This window comes from Sardina pilchardus, chromosome 12 (assembly GCF_963854185.1).
Source record: "Sardina pilchardus chromosome 12, fSarPil1.1, whole genome shotgun sequence".
Taxonomy (NCBI): Eukaryota; Metazoa; Chordata; class Actinopteri; order Clupeiformes; family Clupeidae; genus Sardina; species Sardina pilchardus.
Window position 1 is genome coordinate 22,948,028 of NC_085005.1, and position 19,109 is coordinate 22,967,136.

General features: G+C 44.3%; 1 protein-coding gene across 5 annotated transcripts in view; it reads right to left on the reverse strand.

Moving 5' to 3' along the window:
- Positions 1–9,229: 9,229 nt before the first annotated feature.
- The window catches only part of sash1a (SAM and SH3 domain containing 1a), a 195,417-nt gene continuing 185,537 nt past the window's right edge, over positions 9,230–19,109 (reverse strand). For all 5 annotated transcript variants that reach the window (XM_062550494.1, XM_062550493.1, XM_062550492.1 and 2 more), the window contains 6 exons: positions 18,072–18,287; positions 17,588–17,738; positions 17,199–17,327; positions 12,351–13,414; positions 11,429–11,560; positions 9,230–10,516 (listed from right to left, as the gene is read on the reverse strand). In XM_062550494.1, the coding sequence (XP_062406478.1) occupies positions 10,268–10,516; positions 11,429–11,560; positions 12,351–13,414; positions 17,199–17,327; positions 17,588–17,738; positions 18,072–18,287 (1,941 nt within the window). In that variant the 3' untranslated portion in view covers positions 9,230–10,267. The remainder of the gene's footprint in view (positions 10,517–11,428; positions 11,561–12,350; positions 13,415–17,198; positions 17,328–17,587; positions 17,739–18,071; positions 18,288–19,109) is intronic.

The window sequence follows — 19,109 nt, forward strand, 5'->3', positions numbered from 1 at the left end:
TTCTTCACAGCTATACTGTTCCCTCCAGATTCCTGATATGGATGCTGGAGGTTGATACACTATCTCCTCAGCTCTGTCAGTCTCTGAGCACTTGGAGGAAGGAGATGCTTCTACTGAGATGAATCCCCACAGAGATGATTTCTATGCCAACAATATCACCTTCAGCAATTACAATAACGGCCATCGAAGCTCGCTGCTGTCTCTCCGGCTTTGTTGCTTGAAGTGGCGGTTCCGGAATATATAATGTGCTGCTCTTAGACTGTGTTTTGAAGTTCATCTGAGGCATAGTGAGTTTGAAAAATTCAATACAACTCTTGAGAGGGCTACATCTTACTAGTCTTGCAAACTCAATCAGACGTGGATGTACACTGCTGTAAGGACAAAGTTCTTTTTATGTGCTTTCAGTTTCACGTTAATGTGTTTTGGCTTATAGTGATGATCCTCTCTCTCTCTCTCTCTCTCTCTCTCTCTCTCTCTCTCTCCATGATATGAAAACATACCCTTCCCATGGCACTCAGAAGTTTGAATCGTGTCTATCTAAGAACTCTCCTTATCTAAACTGGGGGTCAGGACTTCCGCGGGGGTCGCCAAAAATATTGGAGAGGTCATGTAATAATTTGCAGTCTGAAGACATTTTTTTCTAAAGTTTTTCTTTGTCAAAGGCTGCCGTTGGAATGAATGCCTTTGGTGTTGACTTAGCCAATCCATGAGAGAAGACATTTGATACCCTGTGCTTCCCATTACCATCTCGCAACATTTTGAAACCAAACTCCGCCGCTTAGAGAGAGAGAGAGAGAGGGGGGGGGGGGGGGGGGTTCGTGAGACTTGGCCGATGTAACGATGAGCTCGCCAGACAAAAAGTTTAAGAGCCACTGATATAGATTGCTATCAGATGGCTGTGCAAGTATATATATATTTTATTAAGATGCAAGACTCATCTGCAGAGGTACTCCCATGTGGTTTCTGGTCTTCTTGTAATGGAAATGAAGAATTTCTCTTGTGTGTTGGTGCTGGTGTTTGATCTGCTGTGCTGTAAATCTGATCAAGAGCGTAACCAGTCAGGGTCATCTTCTATAAGATAAATAGAACCGGAGCCAGAACACATACGGTAACATCATTATTCATTATGATTTGCTGCATGGATAAGGAACGGATGACCCATGATTTGCCAAGCAATTCCGGGGGATTTCATCAAAAAATTACATGTTAATGAGCTCCTCAGTGTATTTAGCCAACTAATACTCTATTCAGCCTCTTATGACTGGGACTGACAGCTTCTCAAGCCCCCCTCTACACACACACACACACACACAGAGACACACACAGACACACACACACACACACACACACACACACACACACACACACAGAGAGAGAAACACACAGACACACAGACACACACACACACACACACACACACACACACACACACGCACACACACAGACACCCCCCTCCTCAGCCACACACACACGCACACACACACACACACACACACACACACACACGTCAATCATGAGCAGGGTTCGATCTTGAATCCAGACATGTTTGAGCTCAAGAGAAACTCATATCAAAGAAAATATCAGATCCCTCTGCATCTTTAACACAAACATGTTTACATCCCAAATAGTTAGGATGCTGCGTAAAATGTCAGTTAAAAATGTTGAATGCTATAATGTTGAATATATCAACAATTGAAAACAGAGACATTTTATTTTATTTTTTTAATCGCATGTTCATTCTTTAATTTTATGCCAACAACATGTCTCTAAACAGCCATGACAGGGATATGATTTCCCCCTATGTTGCTTCAACTCACTTCAACAGTCTGTAAATGTTTGGGAACTGAGGACATCCATTGCTGGAGTTTTTAGAATGAAACGTTATTCCGTATTGCTCAATATTGAATTTCAGCTGCTTGATAGTTTGGCATGTTTGTAAGAGTGTTTTTATTGTTATTATTATTATTATTATTATTATTATTTCTTCATGATGTACTCAATACAGACATTGCATTGTAGCACCTGGATTATTCTATGGAGCCATAGCCTACTTGTGTAATATATGAAGAGTTCAGATGCAAAAGCCTCTAAAAGCCACTTTTGTCAAAAATGAGATAATGACGGAAAGTGAATGGAGCAGAATGGAGTTTTCCACTGTGTTCTCTGAAAGAGACATCTTCTCAATGACGACATGTGTTACACGGGAGGTTCAAAGACGTTGAGGCATCAGCCTTTGTTTTGACAATGAATTACTAAGTGTGTGTGTGTGTGTGTGGTGTCATCCTTTACTCTAAACGTCATGACCATGTGTGTGTGTGTGTGTGTGTGTGTGTGTGTGTGCATTGTATGTTTACGTTTACACATAACAAAGGGGAAATACATTCAATACATGAGCACTTGATGGCCCATTACATGTTGTGTTAATTTTCTTTACAAATCAATCAGTCTATTGACATGCAATATAGTGCAAATAGGAGCTTGGGTGTGTGTGTGTGTGTGTGTGTGTGTGTGTGTGTGTGTGTGTGTGTGTATGTATGTGTGTGTGTGTGTGTGTGTGTGTGTGTGTGTGTGTGTGTGTGTGTGTGTCTGCACTCTTAAGAAAGGACCTTGGGGTGCTGCATGGAACCATACAGCCTTAGGGGTTCCTTTGATAAATCCTTCAAAATGATTAAAATAAATAAATAAATAAACACCTAGGGGTGCCATAGCATGAAATAGAACCATTTTTGATGCAAAGGTGCAATTGAGATAAGTTTGCAGACCTAAGGAACAAAAATGTAATCTAAAAGTAGCAAGTTAATTTCAGCAGTCTACAGATTTGCCTTAGTCTTTTTGGCTGTGCTGTGCTGTAAAAGCTTTTGTCACAATGTGAAGTGTTCTTTTTTTAATGCAAATTATTTCAGAGTAACACTGTACAAATTCATATTAACTATTAAAGGTTAGGCTACTTGAATTCATAGATATATAAACAACATTGTCATCACAGGACCGTTAGTGCTTACAAGGGTTAAGTGAAAGATCCTCAATTCAACACCCTCTGGTGAAGTTATTGTTTCAACCCAAGCCTACTCAGTCCACAATCTGGGTGTTTTTTTGCCTTCACATGACTATAAATCCATAGGTGTCAAAACAAATAACGTCCTTACCTACAACAACACAGTTTTAAAATGTCAAAAAACATATATGATGTTTGTTCAAGCACTGGTTAATAGCCTACCAGAGCCACTAGAAGCTTCACACACCGTTTTGTCCACACTGCCAATCCTGACTGCAGGATTAATGCCCAGGAAGCAGTTGATCAAATATTTACCCAGCAACACAGTGGAGAGGAGTAACTATCTCCGAGAGAGAGAGAGTGAGATACAGAAAGAGGAAGTGAAAGAGGGAGCGAGAGAGATACAGAGACTCAGAGAGAGAGAGTGAGAGAAAGAGAAAGAATGGTACAGAGAGAGTGTTCCCATACAGTCATGCTAATAAAGTGACTGAATTGAATCGAATTAAATTGAGTGAAAGAGACAGAGAGAGGGAGAGATACGGAGAGAAAGAGACAGAGAGAAGGCCAAAGAGAGACAGCGCGAGAGAGGGGAAGAGAGATAGACAATGAGATGGAGTAAGAGAAAGAGAGAAAAAAAAGAGAGATAGACAATGGCCTGGAGGATAATCCTTATCACTACGGCTTCCTCTGCCATCAGGCTGAGTGAAAACACTTCCGTAGCACTCAGGCACACAAGCAGGAATAACAAAATCCAAATACCCGCCACGGCACTAATTGGATGCTATTGGCACACAGACATATCTAGGACATTTTCCATATGTCTGATTTGATCAAATACACAGAAGTCATATAAACTTATATTAAGAAATGGGCAGACATTGTGACTCCTGGAAAAGACAATAACACGGCGCCACTCCAACAAGTTCAACTGAGGACGTTGAGGACTTGTTTCAATTTAAGTTCGGCACTCCAGGAACTAAACCAGAAACTCAACACAGCACACAAAAACAAACAAACAAACAAGCAAACAAACAAACAGTAAATCCATGGACAGAATCAATCCATTCCATCGACAAGGGTTTAATATGGGTGCCTGTCAACACCTCTCCGCGATCCTCGATGCTCATTCCCACTGATCTATAACTAACACTGGATAGACTATCCCATTGTTGCCACCCCATCATTCTTTATGTAGATAAGGGAGGACGAGAACCGAGGAAGGGATGGAGGATGTATAAAAGACGAATGAGAGGCACCCACTACAGTATGTGCGAGGTCAAGAGGGAATCGGTAGGACGCTAATAATTAGTCTATCTCTATTATCTCTAAAGATAATAATGGAAGGGATGTTTCAGTACTAACCATAGCAGAGCACATATTTAAACCCGCACCAGACTGCTGTTTTTTAGGCTTTAGTTCACCCTGCAGCCTCTGTTCTCATAAACTCTCCACTATGGCCACTAATCCATACCCCATCAGATCCCATCTCCCATGAACACAGGTATTCTGAGTGGACCACTGAGCTCTTTGATTCCCTTGAAATGAATGCAAAAGTCGTTAATCCAGGACTTTAATTGCAATATATTTTTCTGCAGGGATTCCAGATATAGAGAAAGAATAGAGATCCGAGGCACTCAAAAATGATGCATATAAAAACGTTTATTTAAGACTACTTAAACATGCTTATGCGTTTCAGCCAAGCTGGCCTTCATCAAAGCAGTTCTCTGCCTCGGATCTCTGTTCACCTTCATACACTTGTTCATGCTGCAAGTCTTTATCAATTCAATTACATTTTTAAAGAGCTTTGTTTTTCTGTTTGGATCTTACATGTAACGCATCAGTGTGTGTGTCCAGGTCCCCACCACCACCACACACACACACACACACATGCCATGTGGAGCCAATTAGCAGTAAGCAGTCTCATTAAGCTATACATAATTTAAAGTGTGTTGAGAGATGTGGGATTTAAGAAACTGGTGTTCAATCATTCATAGGTCTGATGGATGTAGGCGCAAATTGAGTTTTTAAAAAAAAAAAAAAAAAATGGAGTATATAAGTCTTGTCTTTATATAAGACAAACTTCCCATGGGACAATTGCAAGCCATCTTGAATCTGCAATACTAGTTTGCAGCCCTCTACTGGAAGCATTTGGAACTGCAGAAGTTACCTAAGTGACTTTCAGAGAGTGACGCAACCATCTAATGAGAATAATGTCAATGTAATGTCTTTAGCAAAAAAGGATGATCTTAGAATGTACTTTATTTTCACTGTAAATAATAACGGTATACAAAAAATAATTGTTTGGATCAAAGGCAAACAACGCTAATTATTGGGAGGAAGAGGGAAACCGGTGCAACTCAGCTGCTTCTTTAGTATTTATTTAGGTGATGCAAAACACCATTGACTAACGTTTCGATGTACAAACATCTTCATCAGAGTCCTGGGTTGCACCAGTGTCCATCTCCCTCTCTCACGCGATCTGTCCTGGTCTGGTTGCACCAGTGTCCATCTCCCTCTCTCACGCGATCTGTCCTGGTCTGGTTGCACCAGATCGCTGCTTAACTGCAGAAGTGCGGAGAACCTTCTTTTGTCTGCTGAAACACTCATTATCATTCCTTCTACACACACACACTCCCCTTCTCTTAAGATCTCAAGATATGACCAGTAAGCAGCATAGCCAAGAAAAAGGTTTTTTTTTTATTATAGTCAGAGTGACAATTATTTTTCAAAACATTTTTTGTTGTTTGTTTCAATACACAAGCAAAAAAAAAGAAAGGTCAGGGACATCAGCAAGTTGAAAGCAGGTAAAATTATATTTACACAGGTATTTTACATAGATACTGTAGTTTCACACCTGCCATATGCAAAAATGGTATTGCTGTTTTTTTTATGTATAGTACAACTACTAATTACAATTGATATGAGAAGCAAATAAGTTATTTAAATATCAATCACATACACAGAGTGTGCAACATATGTTAATCATGTCATATATGTAATTATGCTTTAGAGATGGGGAATGAGACAACATATTGTTAAAGTAATTAAGGCGAGACACTACAGGTGAATAGGGGAAAATTTTAAACTTAAAGATATCTTCATGAAACTTTACCAGTTGAATACTCACATAAATAGGAGAAAGAAATGTATTGCAAGTTTTCTTTAATGTAATGTTTAAATATGCTAATTAGGCTATATCTCATTAAATATGTGCTAATTTGCATATATTTTGATGCGAAGGATCTGACCATTGGAAAAAGCCAGGTTGAAAATATTTTTTTTGTTGTGTTCATATATCAAATAAAAAAACATTTACAGAGGGGATTATGAATATCTTCTTTTGTTTTCCAGTAAATCAGAAAATACTGCCAATTGGCTTAAAAAGTGGATTTTCGCCCTATTTTTAGGCATAAAAAGTCATGTAAATCATGCCAAGAATGCTATATCAACAAATCCCTCTGTAAATATCTTCCAAATATAGTTAGGAATAAGACTGGAAAGTTTGGTGTATGTAGGTGCTGCAGAAGTGGAGATCCTTTGCATGGCGTGTGGGGAAAAACTCGTTTTGAGAAAACAGCCTTGAAACACAGCCAATGAAATGCGTTCTCAGCTTAGACTCGTCTTTGAACTTTCGCGATTGGTTGCTAATACAAAGGAAATGCCCATATTTGGATAGCATAGCGTCTTGTAGAAGACACAGGGCTTTCCAACGGTATCAGACACGATATGATTTGGATCACGGTCACGGTAGTACATGACACTTTAGAATGGGAACTTTTGGTAAAATTAGGAGAAATATATAGGCGCGAGTAGACAAAATGTCATGAAATACACACTTAAATGTGCAAATCGGACTTTGTTGTTGTAGTAGGGTGGTAGAATACATGCTAAGGTAGCAAACTAGCACAAAATCTCGAAATTGACTGATGCTAAAAAAAACGATGTTTTCACCTGTAGTGTCTCGCCTTAATGGGGAAAATTGTTAATTAAAGACAGAATTGCAAATTTGTACATCCTGGGCTTGGCATTCGGAACTGAGATGTTCTTTTCTGTGCTGAGGAACAGTTTGACGTCCTAGTAGATCTCCTTTCTTAAACTGACACAGAATGAATGGTTTTTCAAAGGGCTACAAATTCTCATGCCAATTGAGCTTTTATTCATTTATATATAAAACAATAAAAAAATTGATTCATTGCTAAAGTGCATTTTACAGTAACAGTATCTTTTTATTACAAATAAAAAAAAATCTTTTTTTTTTTCACTTTTTTTTTTTAGAACTATCTGATATTTGATTGATCATTGAAAGGGGACTGGATTGAAAACCCCTCGCTTCATTCTTGTGTGCACACACACACACACACACACACACACACACACACACACACACAAACACACAGGGGCAATTGCTCTGTCGCCAGCTTGGAGTTTAACACGGTTTTAAACTGGAGTTTGAGTTGGGAGTTGGAGTTTAAAACCGTGTTAAACTCCAAACTAGCGACAGAGCAATTGCCCCACACTCTCTATCTCTCACACACATACAGACACAGATACAACCAAGAATGTTTTTGTTTCGTAAAACTGTGTGTGCATTAAACTATGGACACAGATGTCTGCTTGTGTGTTCTGGTCCACGCCCCTGTGTAAACACACTAATATCTCAGTCTGTATTAGATAATGGTCACTTCAGCTGTCAATCACACACCACACAAGATTGTGCACTCGGGTAAGACTTCTGTGCTTTACTTCAGCTTGGAGACTTGAAACCCTGAATGGGCTTCTGGCACTGGTTTCGTATGGCCCAAACCTGGCACTACCCCCCACATCGCCACCCCCAGAACTGCCTGACCTCTTGTGTGTCCATGGCAACAAGAGCACTCTTAAGGGCATTCACACATTGGCACCGTTTTCAACGTTCAATTACATTAGATTCAATTCAGTCGGCACCGCTTAATAAAATCAGATGTTTTTCGACTACTTATCAGTAATACATTTCGGGCGCTCAACAAGTGACAGAAAGTGGCGGCGCACTCATGTCGATGCCTTTACGCTGAACGCTTTAGGCTTAACTACATTCTGACAGTGACCTTAAGCTTACTCATGCGCCCTTTGCCCAGTAGCTGAAACGTTGGGCTAGATATTGATATTGGCTTTGTGCTCTATGTAATTCTGATCTACAGTATATCTATACACTCTGTTTGTGATAATCCTACTGATTAACTTAATCCTTGGTGGATGTGACACAGGAAGTCCACATCTAAAGCTTTTTAGTTTTTGTCTAGAATGTGGATGTTAAGGATGTCGCCTCACTACATTTCATTTTACTTTAACCAGCAAAACATTCCTCAGCCTTACAAAGTCTCACTACCAGATGCGGAATATAGAGTTTAAGCAGAATGCAATGTACACACACGCACACACACACACACACATACACACACACACACACACAAAACAAAGATACAGCCTGTGCGTTAGCATCCAACCTATCCCTGGGAACCCTAATAATATTACTGTCAGGAAGTGTGACAGAGTGTGTTTACAATGCTCAAATGCTCATGTCGCAGTGTTTATACTGATACTGATATAATGACAAGGAAGCTACAGAGCAAGCACACTGCTGCAATGGAGGCACTATAATCTGACCAGTGAGAGGAAGTGTTGAGCCGTTAGTCACAGGAAAGTGTTAGACTGGATTATATTAAAGAATAGTTGATTATCTTCCATTAGTTCAGATTAGAGTAGATTAGATTATATCCTCAAGAAAGCGGTAAAATTTGGCACTTCCAGACAACAGGAAGAAGCTTATGAAATGGCTATATGTCAACCTCTGGCACACACACACACACACACACACACACACAATCATACACACACCATACACAAGACCCTGAAATAAAGGCATAGAACACTATTTCCTTTAAATAAACACAATGCTATTGAATGCTGATATGAGAATAATGTTGTCTTCTTAGGCAGCCATGCCCTGACTAACCTCCACACACACACACACACACCCACACACACACACACACACGCACACACACTTAGTTGATGGCAGAGTGTTTTGAGTCCCACAATCCATTGGCACTGGCTCCCCCCAGTGATGCACCAGCGACTCCAAAACGGATCTCACCCAGACTCAAGACGTCATATTCAACCATATCTGAGCTCTGACGGAACAGATCACAATGATTTTACATCCTGTCCTTCAACCCCCCCCCCCCCTTCCCCTTTACCTCCCCCACCCACTCCATGGAAGAAGAGAGTGTATGAGTTTCCTTCTTTTGAAAAAGGCTGCTGTTGCAGTGAGGGACAGCAGTGCGTGGGCACCATACAACCCTTTGAAAGGACAGAAGATGGGCTGCTTACTCAAACGGCAGTGCTTCCGGGTCAAAGGTCAATGTCCTCTCAGTGTCAAGGCCACTGATTTGTCCTTGGCAAACAGATGACAATCAAGCAGGAAGAGACAGAGAGAGAGACAGAGAGAGAGAGAGAGAGAGAGAGAGAGAGAGAGGGAGAGAGGGAGAGGAAACATAGTAGAAGAGTAAAAAGGTATTCACTTGGCAGTCTGAGCATGAAAGAGGAGAGATAGAGAGTCTGCTGAGGTGACTGGGTCCGTGACCTCTGACCTCTGATGCCTTTGTTTGTGCTCATCATGTGGGCTTTTGCAGGCCTGATGTGCAGAGATTTATAGCGTGACGTGTGGTCACACAATCCGGTTGCAAAGATGACTCTGATCAGTCACCCATTGGAATGTCTGCCTCCACTATAGCTACACATGAACAACATACCTATATGGAAGAAGCTACCGTGATGTTTGTGTGAAACTGCAGACGGCTACCTTTACAGTCAGGATGACTGATAAAAAATGACAGACGGAGACAGAGAGAGGGCAAGAGGACCTTGTTCCTTTAGTCTGGAGGACTGTGGGGGGTGGGGGTCACTCTGTGTTGTGCTACCCGTGTCCTAAAGGGCACTGGGCCAGATATAGCCTGAGGTGCAGAGTGGACGTTGTTGGGATGCAGACGCATCACAGCAGATGCACTGATGCAGATGTGCGGTAGCAGAGGTGGGTCATGTCATGAGGAGACGTTTGGGCAGGAGTCACCGAGCACTTTGGGGAAGAACACAGAACGGACTGGACAGATGGACAGAGACGCGGGCAGGCGGCTGGAGAGATCCCGCCCCGTTTCGTCGCCCTGATCTGGACTGGAGCTGCATGGACGAGCGCAGACGCAGACACGCAGACGCGCCAGTCGCGCCAGTCGCAGGCTACGAGGCCAGCAGGCGGGCCTCGTGCAGGAGCCAGCGCACGTGGGCGTCCTGGCTCACGCCAGCCTGGCGCAGCCGCACCTCGGAGAGGGCGCGCACGGCGGCCAGCGAATCGCAGCCCGCCGAGGCCAGGGGCGCCGCGTACATGGGCAGGCCGATGGACACCAGCCAATCGGAGACGGAGAGGGAGGCCGAGCGGCACGGGGACGTGGGCTTGCGGCAGGCGTCTGTTTGTCCGCCCGACGGGATCTGAGGAGAGAGGAGGAGAGCGAGAGGGAAGGAGTCAATCATTTGGGATGAATTACTTAGAAGACGGAATTCTCTGTAATGAATTACTTATGGTAAGAGTCAATCGCTTGTGGTGAATTATTTAGGGTAAGAATGAGTCGTTTGTGGTGAATAACTAATGGTACGTGTGAGTCGTTGAGGGATGAATAAATTGAAGTGAGAAAGTGAAATGTTTGTGCTGAACTGCTTGTTTTGAGAGAATAAATAATTTTTGATTAATTGCGTATGGTGAATGAGAGAATCACTTGGGGCGAATGATAGAACTGTTTGTATTTATGTTTCACTAGCTTGCCCATTGGATTGCTTGAAGTGAGTAAAGAGTAAAGAGGTCCTGGGATGCCAATAGCGGAGATCACATGCGAGTGATGTCCGCTAACACCCACTATGGATGAGGGGTAATTTGGAGCTTAGAGCTAATAGTGAGTTGTTTGTGGCTGCTAGTGAGTGAGTTGTTTGTGGCTCAGGAGTAAGTTGTTTGTAGCTTGCCAGTGAGTTGTTTGTAGCTCATGAGTGAGTTGTTTGTAGCTTGTCAGTGAGTTGTTTGTAGCTTGTCAGTGAGTTGTTTGTAGCTTATCAGTGAGTTGTTTGTGGCTCATTAGTGAGTTGTTTGTAATGTAGCTCATGAGTGAGTTGTTTGTGGCTTGTCATGAGTGAGTTGTTTGTAGCTCGAGAGTGAATTGTTCGCGGCTTGTCGTGGATGAGTTGTTTGTAGCTTGTGAGTGAGTTGTTTGTAGCTCGTGAGTGAGTTGTTTATAGGTTGTGAGTGAGTTGTTTGCGGCTGCTAGTGAGTGAGTTGTTTGCGGCTGCTAGTGAGTGAGTTGACAACAGCTGCTGTGAATTGAGTTGTGTGAGGCAGTCGAGGGTGGGACTCACGGCCATGCGGTGCTCCTTGCGCAGCTGTTTGACGCGGACGACGTCCAGTGTGGAGAAGACGATCTGCAGGGGGCGCTGTAGCTCCTCACTGTACCTCTGCACCAGCAAAACCGGCACACCACACCTCCCATGCTGACACACACACACACACACACACGGACTCACACAAGTTAGCACTGATAGTATTCGATCATTTAGCGTTTAGCTGATTAATTTGCCCACTGCATTATATTTATTATGGTATTATACTATTACAATAATATTATGTTTGTATGGTTAAGCACTGTGCTCAGCTGTCAGCGTTGTTAGCATAACTGGTAGTAGAATGGTTTTGAGTTATTGTGTCACTTTGTTTTGTTTATATCTATCTAGATGAATATTGTACACATGATGCATTTGGATAAGATACAGAGAAAGACAAACAGAGAAAAAAAAGAAGTGAAGTGAAACATTCATATCTGTCTATTTTCAGACACCACACTTTGACACTGTTAGGCTAGCTTAGCATAATTAACTGGAACTGGGTTAGACCAGTTAGCCTATAGCTCCCTTTTAGCTATTGGCTAGCAACTGGTGTAAAAAGTTGGTGTGTTCCTGTAATGGTGTTTGCACTATGCTAAGTGAAATGAACTACACTGGAAAACAAATGAACGTATCAGAGTAACTTTTGTGTGGTACTTTTGTAGCACAAACACGTTTCTTCAACATGGATAAAACAGCTAAACATTCACCAACACATTCCAAGCTAGTTTTCTTTGTTCAAGACAAAAAAATATATTCAATGGAAGAATATTCAATGGAAGTCTTCATTGACAATTACGATTAGGCTTCATTCATGTACAGAAATACTCCTATCAATGTTTTAATATAATTGTGTTTAAATTGATTGAATTACCATGCCCTCTGAGGCACTGCATCTCACCTTATCGGAGTAAGGCTCTTCGGTGAGGTCGATGCCCTCTGCCACCAGCCTCTCCTCCAGAAGAGTCTCTAGGTCGGCCATCTTGGACACCCGCCTGAGCGCCATCGGCGCCATCACCGGCCTTGAGCCATGGATCTGTGGGCAGGCCGACTCGGGCAGGTCCGACAGCCAGGGAGGGGGCACCGACGGCGGGGTATCCGGCTCGGACTCGGCCTCCCCTGGAGAGAGGCTCAGGGACACAGGGGAGAGCGTGGTGGGGGTAGAAGGGTTCCCCTCGGGGGGGCTGGGGCAGGTTTTGATGGGCAGGGAAGGCAGGAGCTGGGATGGAGGGGGCGGTGGGCGCAGGCCGTTGGGCAGTCGCTCCTTGGACTTCTTGACGGGTACGGGAGGGGGCACGGGGGCCTTCTTGGGCAGAGTCCACAGCGGGGGGGAGGTGGGAGGGGATGTGAGCGGGGAGCCGACGGGCGACGCCACAGAGGCATCATGGGAAACCGGAGGACTCTTACGGAATGGAGACAATGGTGTATTGTGAGACACTGGCGCAGAGCTGGGAGACGTGGCAGCGACCGCGCCAGGCCTGGGTGGAAGAGCGGGCACGGCAGCGGGCATCACCCCACCTTCCTCCTCCCTCTTCTTCCTCTCCGCCTCCCTCCGGTCCTTCCACTCTTTGGCCCCGGGCCCCTGGGCAGGCAGCGGAGGGCCCCTCTGGGGCTTCTGCTGCTGGTCGAAGCTCTGCTCCCACAGCAGGTCTCCCACGGACTGCGACCTCTTCCGGGTCGCGGCGCCCCCGGTGGTGGCCTCCAGTGGCACGTCCAGCATCTCGCAGCTGCGGCTGGCGGGCATTAGGACCCTGCAGCGCCGGGCCCCCCGCACGCCCCGCCCCAGCCCTCGCAGGGCTTTGATTGGCGGGTGCAACAGGAAGTGCTTGGCGGCCGCGACGGGGTGCTTGCGGGCGCGCTCCTGCTGGAGGGCCTCGGTGGAGCGGGTGAGCGGCAGCGTGGGGTAGTCGGCGGCGCCCAGCTCCGCGCCCGAGTTCCGCAAACGCGAAGCCTTCCGGATCTTTCCTGTAGAGACGGAGAGAGACTCGAATGTTTCTCAAGAAATCTTTTTCCTTACAATGAATCAAAGTACACCATCTTACAGGGGCTATAATCTTTGTCCATCATGATTTTGCACAGTGAAGAACATGACACATGATTACTGGGGAGAATCAGTCGTGTAACTGACGTTACAATTGAGGGTATAGCTGCCATGGTATTTATACTGTAATCATGGCCGGGAGAAAATGGAAAATCATCTTCAACTACTGTATGTTCTTTTTGATGTGGTGGAAGTTTGAAGCGAGACTACAAATTATAAAAACTTTGATAAAAAGTCACACTCCAAACTTCCACAACATGAAATGACATTTTCTCCATCCCCAGCCTCCTTAGCCGTAAGACTTGCAGCAGAACAATTAATACTGTACAATGGCAGCTGTGCAATAATATTTGTCAAGAAAATAACCAATTCATAATCATAGTCAGTCATGATGGATGTGCCCTCTTGCTCTGAATATGTATATTGAGAGATGAGAGGAAACAAATGACAGTGTGAGTGGTCTGGTCTTGGTTAGAATGTGGTTGATTAGAGAGGCAGATGGGTTGCAACTGGATTATGTGTATGTGGAAGAGAGTGTGTATATATGTGAGAGAGTGTGTATGTGTGTTTTTTAGACTTTGGGTGTCAGTAACTTACCATGTCACTATCCGGAAGCTAGCCTGAACCGTTTTGATTGGTTACTGTCAGAGGAAGGAACGGAACACAGTCCAAATGCTCGAAAAGTACCAGACAGTGTTCAAACAGCTACGGATATTAGGTGCTTACTGTACCGTTTACAAATATAGATACCGGTGTTCAAACAGCTACGGATATTAGGTGCCTACCATTTACAAATATAGATACCGGTGTTCAAACAGCTATCCTACTGATATTAGGCCTGTATCATCTACTAATACCTCTAGCATCTCATGAGCTTAATCTCCCTCTTTCTCTGCCGAGACATCTCAAGAACATGTGAAGTGTGTTTTACAACAATCATGTTTCCACTTTATAAAACAATACTCCAAAAGTGTCGGTAAAGCAGTCGTTAGCATGGCTTCCGCTGTCTACGTACCAAAGATTCTAGAACAGAGCTCTGTTCTAGAATCTTTGCTACGTACTGTTCTTCTGCTCGATTTTCATTTCGCTTCAGTTTTTTGCCGAAGAGGAGCGTAGAAAAAAACATACAGTCGTCAAGAGTAGGGTTCAGGAGTCATACTTTAGATATCTGTTTTTGTACAGTTCAATAACAAATAAGACTACAGCTAAGATTCCTCCCATGATCTCGCAGTAGTATGTTTTCGAGCTGTGTATTGTGTTGGGAGTCTATGGCCTCCCACTGCGCTGGACAGCTTTATAAAGGTGTAGCCGTATATTGTATGGCTCTGTTAAGCTCACCATCACTGTTCGGTTTACACTCAGACTCAAGGCCAACGTTGTATTCTTGCTTTTGCCAAAGAATAACTCCACATATTTCCACATCTCAGGGCATCCTTTAGAATAATATCAACAGATTCAAATCCGGCTGTAGCGATCTTGGCGTGGGTATATGAGTGAGCATGCTTCATGTTTTTAGTTTTCCACAGCATAATCAAAGCCCTGATGTCTCTAAATCATGTGCATGTTGAAAGGTTACAATTTATTTGCCTGTCATTTTGGATTCTACGACACTTATGTGACTGCTGTTGTTGGGGTCAACAGCACGTGTGCTCCGCTCTGATTGTATATTTGTTTTTGGTTTTGTGCGCATGTCTGTGTGTGTGTGTGTGTGTGTGTGTGTGTGTGTGTGTGTGTGTGTGTGTGTGTGTGTGTGTGCATGTCAGATGCGAGTAAGTGGTTCAGAATGACATGAATGAGTGTTAACGACCAGTGGATTAATATGTGAGATGAAAGAAAGTTAAGTGTGGAGACACTGGTTAACAAAAGGTCAGTTTATTATGACACAAAGCACGTGATTGGTTATGCTCCTCAAGAAACAGAGTGTGTGATAGGCTGAGGGTCATTAAAAAGCAGGAAGTACACAATGCTATGTAGAGATGTAAAAGACCAGCTTCAGAAAGAAAAAGGTCCACCATGTATTGGTTCTACCTGCGCTCTTAGCACAAGTGATTTCACTAATTAGCTGATCTACCTGGCTTAAAGGTGACATAGAATGGAAACTATTTTTGTCTTGGTTTTGATGAATTAGGAGAGGTTGTGCATAACCAGATGACTATCATGAACATAAGCCATGGTCGTGCCCTCCTTAATATGAAAATCTTGAACTTCGAAATTGCCATTAAAAAATGGGCGAATTAGAACAAAGCCTACTCTTGAATCTATCTATCTACTGTATCTACTTGTGATGTAAAATATTGCAAAGCCATTGAAGTTCAAAAGGAACATTTCAATACCCAGCCTAAATATAAGGTTTTAATTGGGCTTGTAAAATTGCAATTGAGTTAATTTTTTTATAAATCAAAGTTGAATATAATACTACTTTAACATCAGAGAACACAGTGCAATACTCGATCCATCCCCTCTATGTCCTCTTTAATGACTGTGCTAATTAGAATCAGCTGATTAAGTGAAAGGCTGGAACCAAAATGTGGCAGGACTTCCACTCTCTGAGGCTGGACTTTGCTACAGTATGTTAGAAGGTACAGTAGTGTATTCAGCTCTGGGTGGAGAAGTAGAAGGAGTGATGGAAGAAAGATGAAGGAAAAGCAAAGAGGCGAGTATGCAGTCAAGAACAGGATGGCTTTATTCTCCACAAAGGCAGATTGCACGTCTTTAAGCTGTTAAATACACACACGCGCACACGCACACACACACACACACACACGCACACACACGCAGTCCGACTGATAAAATGCCAAGCAGAGGTTACTTGCAGGTTATGCTAACACACAGGAACTGCAAAGAAAATACACACACACACACACACTCGCGCACACAGACACACACACACTCGCGCACACAGACACACACACACAGACACAGACATAGACACACACACACACACACACACACACACACACACACACACACACACACACGTAAAAGCAGCCAAAACATATTGCTAAAATCACAAATATACAACTCTTGATCACAAATCTGAAATCTTAACCAGACTGATACAGCTTCTTTGAGCGCCTCTACACAGGATACACTTGAAACATAATACTCCATCTTTTACAAATATACTATTCCACTTGAAGTTTTAGGCACATAATAGTCTGTGCAAGAAACACCAAAATACACGCACACACACACACTCAACACACACACACAAACACACGCACACACCAGAGACAGAGTTAGCAGTCCACATTCGGAGAGATAGGAGAGGAGATGTGGTTGGGGTGAGAATGGGAAGAAAAGAAAGCTGTTTTTCTCGTTCCTGTTTCTCATTTCAGTTGAAGGGTGTGCAGCTCGGCTGCTCTCAGTGGCAACAACGCATTAGTGTTACAGACAGTAGTGGAGATTACAGTATTATGGGATGTTTCTAGGAAGCGAGGATGACAGAGAAAAGGGTGAGGGAAGGGGGGGGTCAGGAAGTTGAGGGTGTTAAGAAAAGACACCAAATATGGCAGAGAGACAGCGTGCGATCGCTCCGGCGTTGTGACAGTGCTGCTTTCTGATTGGCTGTTATCAGAGAGTGAGGCGGAGGCCGAGCGAGTCCGGCGATGGGACGGGGGTGGGGGTGATGGTGGTGATGCGGCGATGTTAGGATGGACGCTAGGGGTCTGGCCCGTCGCTAGGCTACGCGAGGCTAGAGCAGGTTACCGTTCTCCAGGTGCTCGGTGCTCTCGTAGCAGCCGGAGTCGCGGGGCGAGTCGCCCTCCAGGCCGGGGCCCTCGCACAGCAGCTTCTCCTGGGAGCCCGTCAGGGTGCTGCGCTCCACGTCACTGCTGCCTAAACACACACACACACACACACACACACACACAGATTCAGGTAACCAAACAAATAAACAAGCAAATGGACACCACACAAATAAACACATACATTCACTGTGTGTGCATGTGTGAGTGTGCACGTACGCTGGTTGCAAGGACAGCTTGCAAAGACATACTACTCATATGGGTGTTTTGTTTGTGTGTGTGTGTGTGTGTGTGTGTGTGTGTGGGTGTGTGCGTGTGTGTGTGTGTGTGTGTGTGTGTGTGTGTACTTACTGTCATACTCTTGGAGCAGCTCCACAGCAGTGAGCAGAACAGCTCTTTGTTGGGGATCTTTGATGTTGAGCTCGTCCAGGTCTTCTTCCTCCAGGAGCTTAAACGTGTCCAGATCCTCGTAGCCGTTAAACAGGAACGTAGGCATGAGCTCCTACACACACACACACACACAATAAGTAATTAACACCCATCCAGACGTGTCCCTCTGTGTTCTGTATACAGTACATGTGTGTACTATGTGTGCATTTGTGTGTATACAGTAGGTGTGATAGCTATGCATATGAGTGCTGGTGTAAAAGTATGTCACACCTCATACCCGCACACAGATACACACACTCACATATCTTTACAGGATTTGTGTGTGTGTGTGTGTATATATCTGTGCGCGTACCTTGAGGTTGATCCATCAAAAATATGTGAGTGCGTGTATCTGCGTGCGGGTATTGGTGTAAGAGAGAGAGTGTGTGTGTGTGTGCGCACGTACCTTGAGGCTGATCCTCTCGAGCAGCTCCTCGACGGAGGCCGGTTTGGGCGGCCTGCTCTTCCTGCGGCTCTTCCTTCGGATGGAGCGTTTGGGCTTGTCCTGCTCCTCGGACAGCACGTCCACGTAGATGAACTTGAACGTGCCCACCTTGTTGTTGAGCAGGCCCATCCACGTGCCCATGGGCGGCTTACTGATGATGTCGATCACGTCGCCCCGCTGTGGGTGTGTCCGGCAGGGAGGGAGGGAGGGAGGGAAAGAGAGAGGTTAGGGCATTCTTTTTGAGGGTGTGTGTGTGTGTGTGAGAGAGAGAGTGAGAGAGGGAGAGAGAGAGAGAGAGAAAGAGAGAATGAGAACCCCATAATTTCGCTTGAAACTGATGTGTGTCTCATGTACGTCATTATGACATTTTTATGTGTGTGTGTGTGTGTGTGTGTGTGTGTGTGTGTGTGTGTGTGTGTGTGTGTGTGTGTGTGTGTGTGTGTGTGTGTGTGTGTGTGTGACTGTGTGTGTGTCTGCGTGAACACCGTGATTTCCCCAGACACTGATATGTGTCTTATTTATGAGACTCAACTGTTCACAAGCAATATCCATCAGCAGGGCAGTGTGTGTGTGTGTGTGTGCGTGTGTGTGTGTGTGTGTGAGTGTGTGTGAGTGTGTGTGTGTGTGTGTGTGTGTGTGTGTGTGTGTGTGTGAGTGTGAGTGTGTGTGTCTTTAGCAGGAAAGTACCAGAACTATGTGGCCTGGGGGTCAGCTTGGCATTTTAGTGTGTGTCCATTAGAAGGAGAGGTGGCAAGGGGCGAGGGTTAAATGTGTGTGTGTGCACGCATGTGTGTGTGTCTGTGTTTTCCCTAAAGCTTGAGTGAGTCTGAATCATAGGGGCTAGCTGGGGTAGGATGTGTGTGTGTGTGTGCATGTGTGTGTGCGTATTTACTTTGAGCTTGAGTGAGTCTGAATCGTAGGCGCTGGGTTGGACGTGTGTGTGTGTGTGTGTGTGTGTGTGTGTGTGTGTGTGTGTGTGTGTGTGCGTGCGTGTGTGTG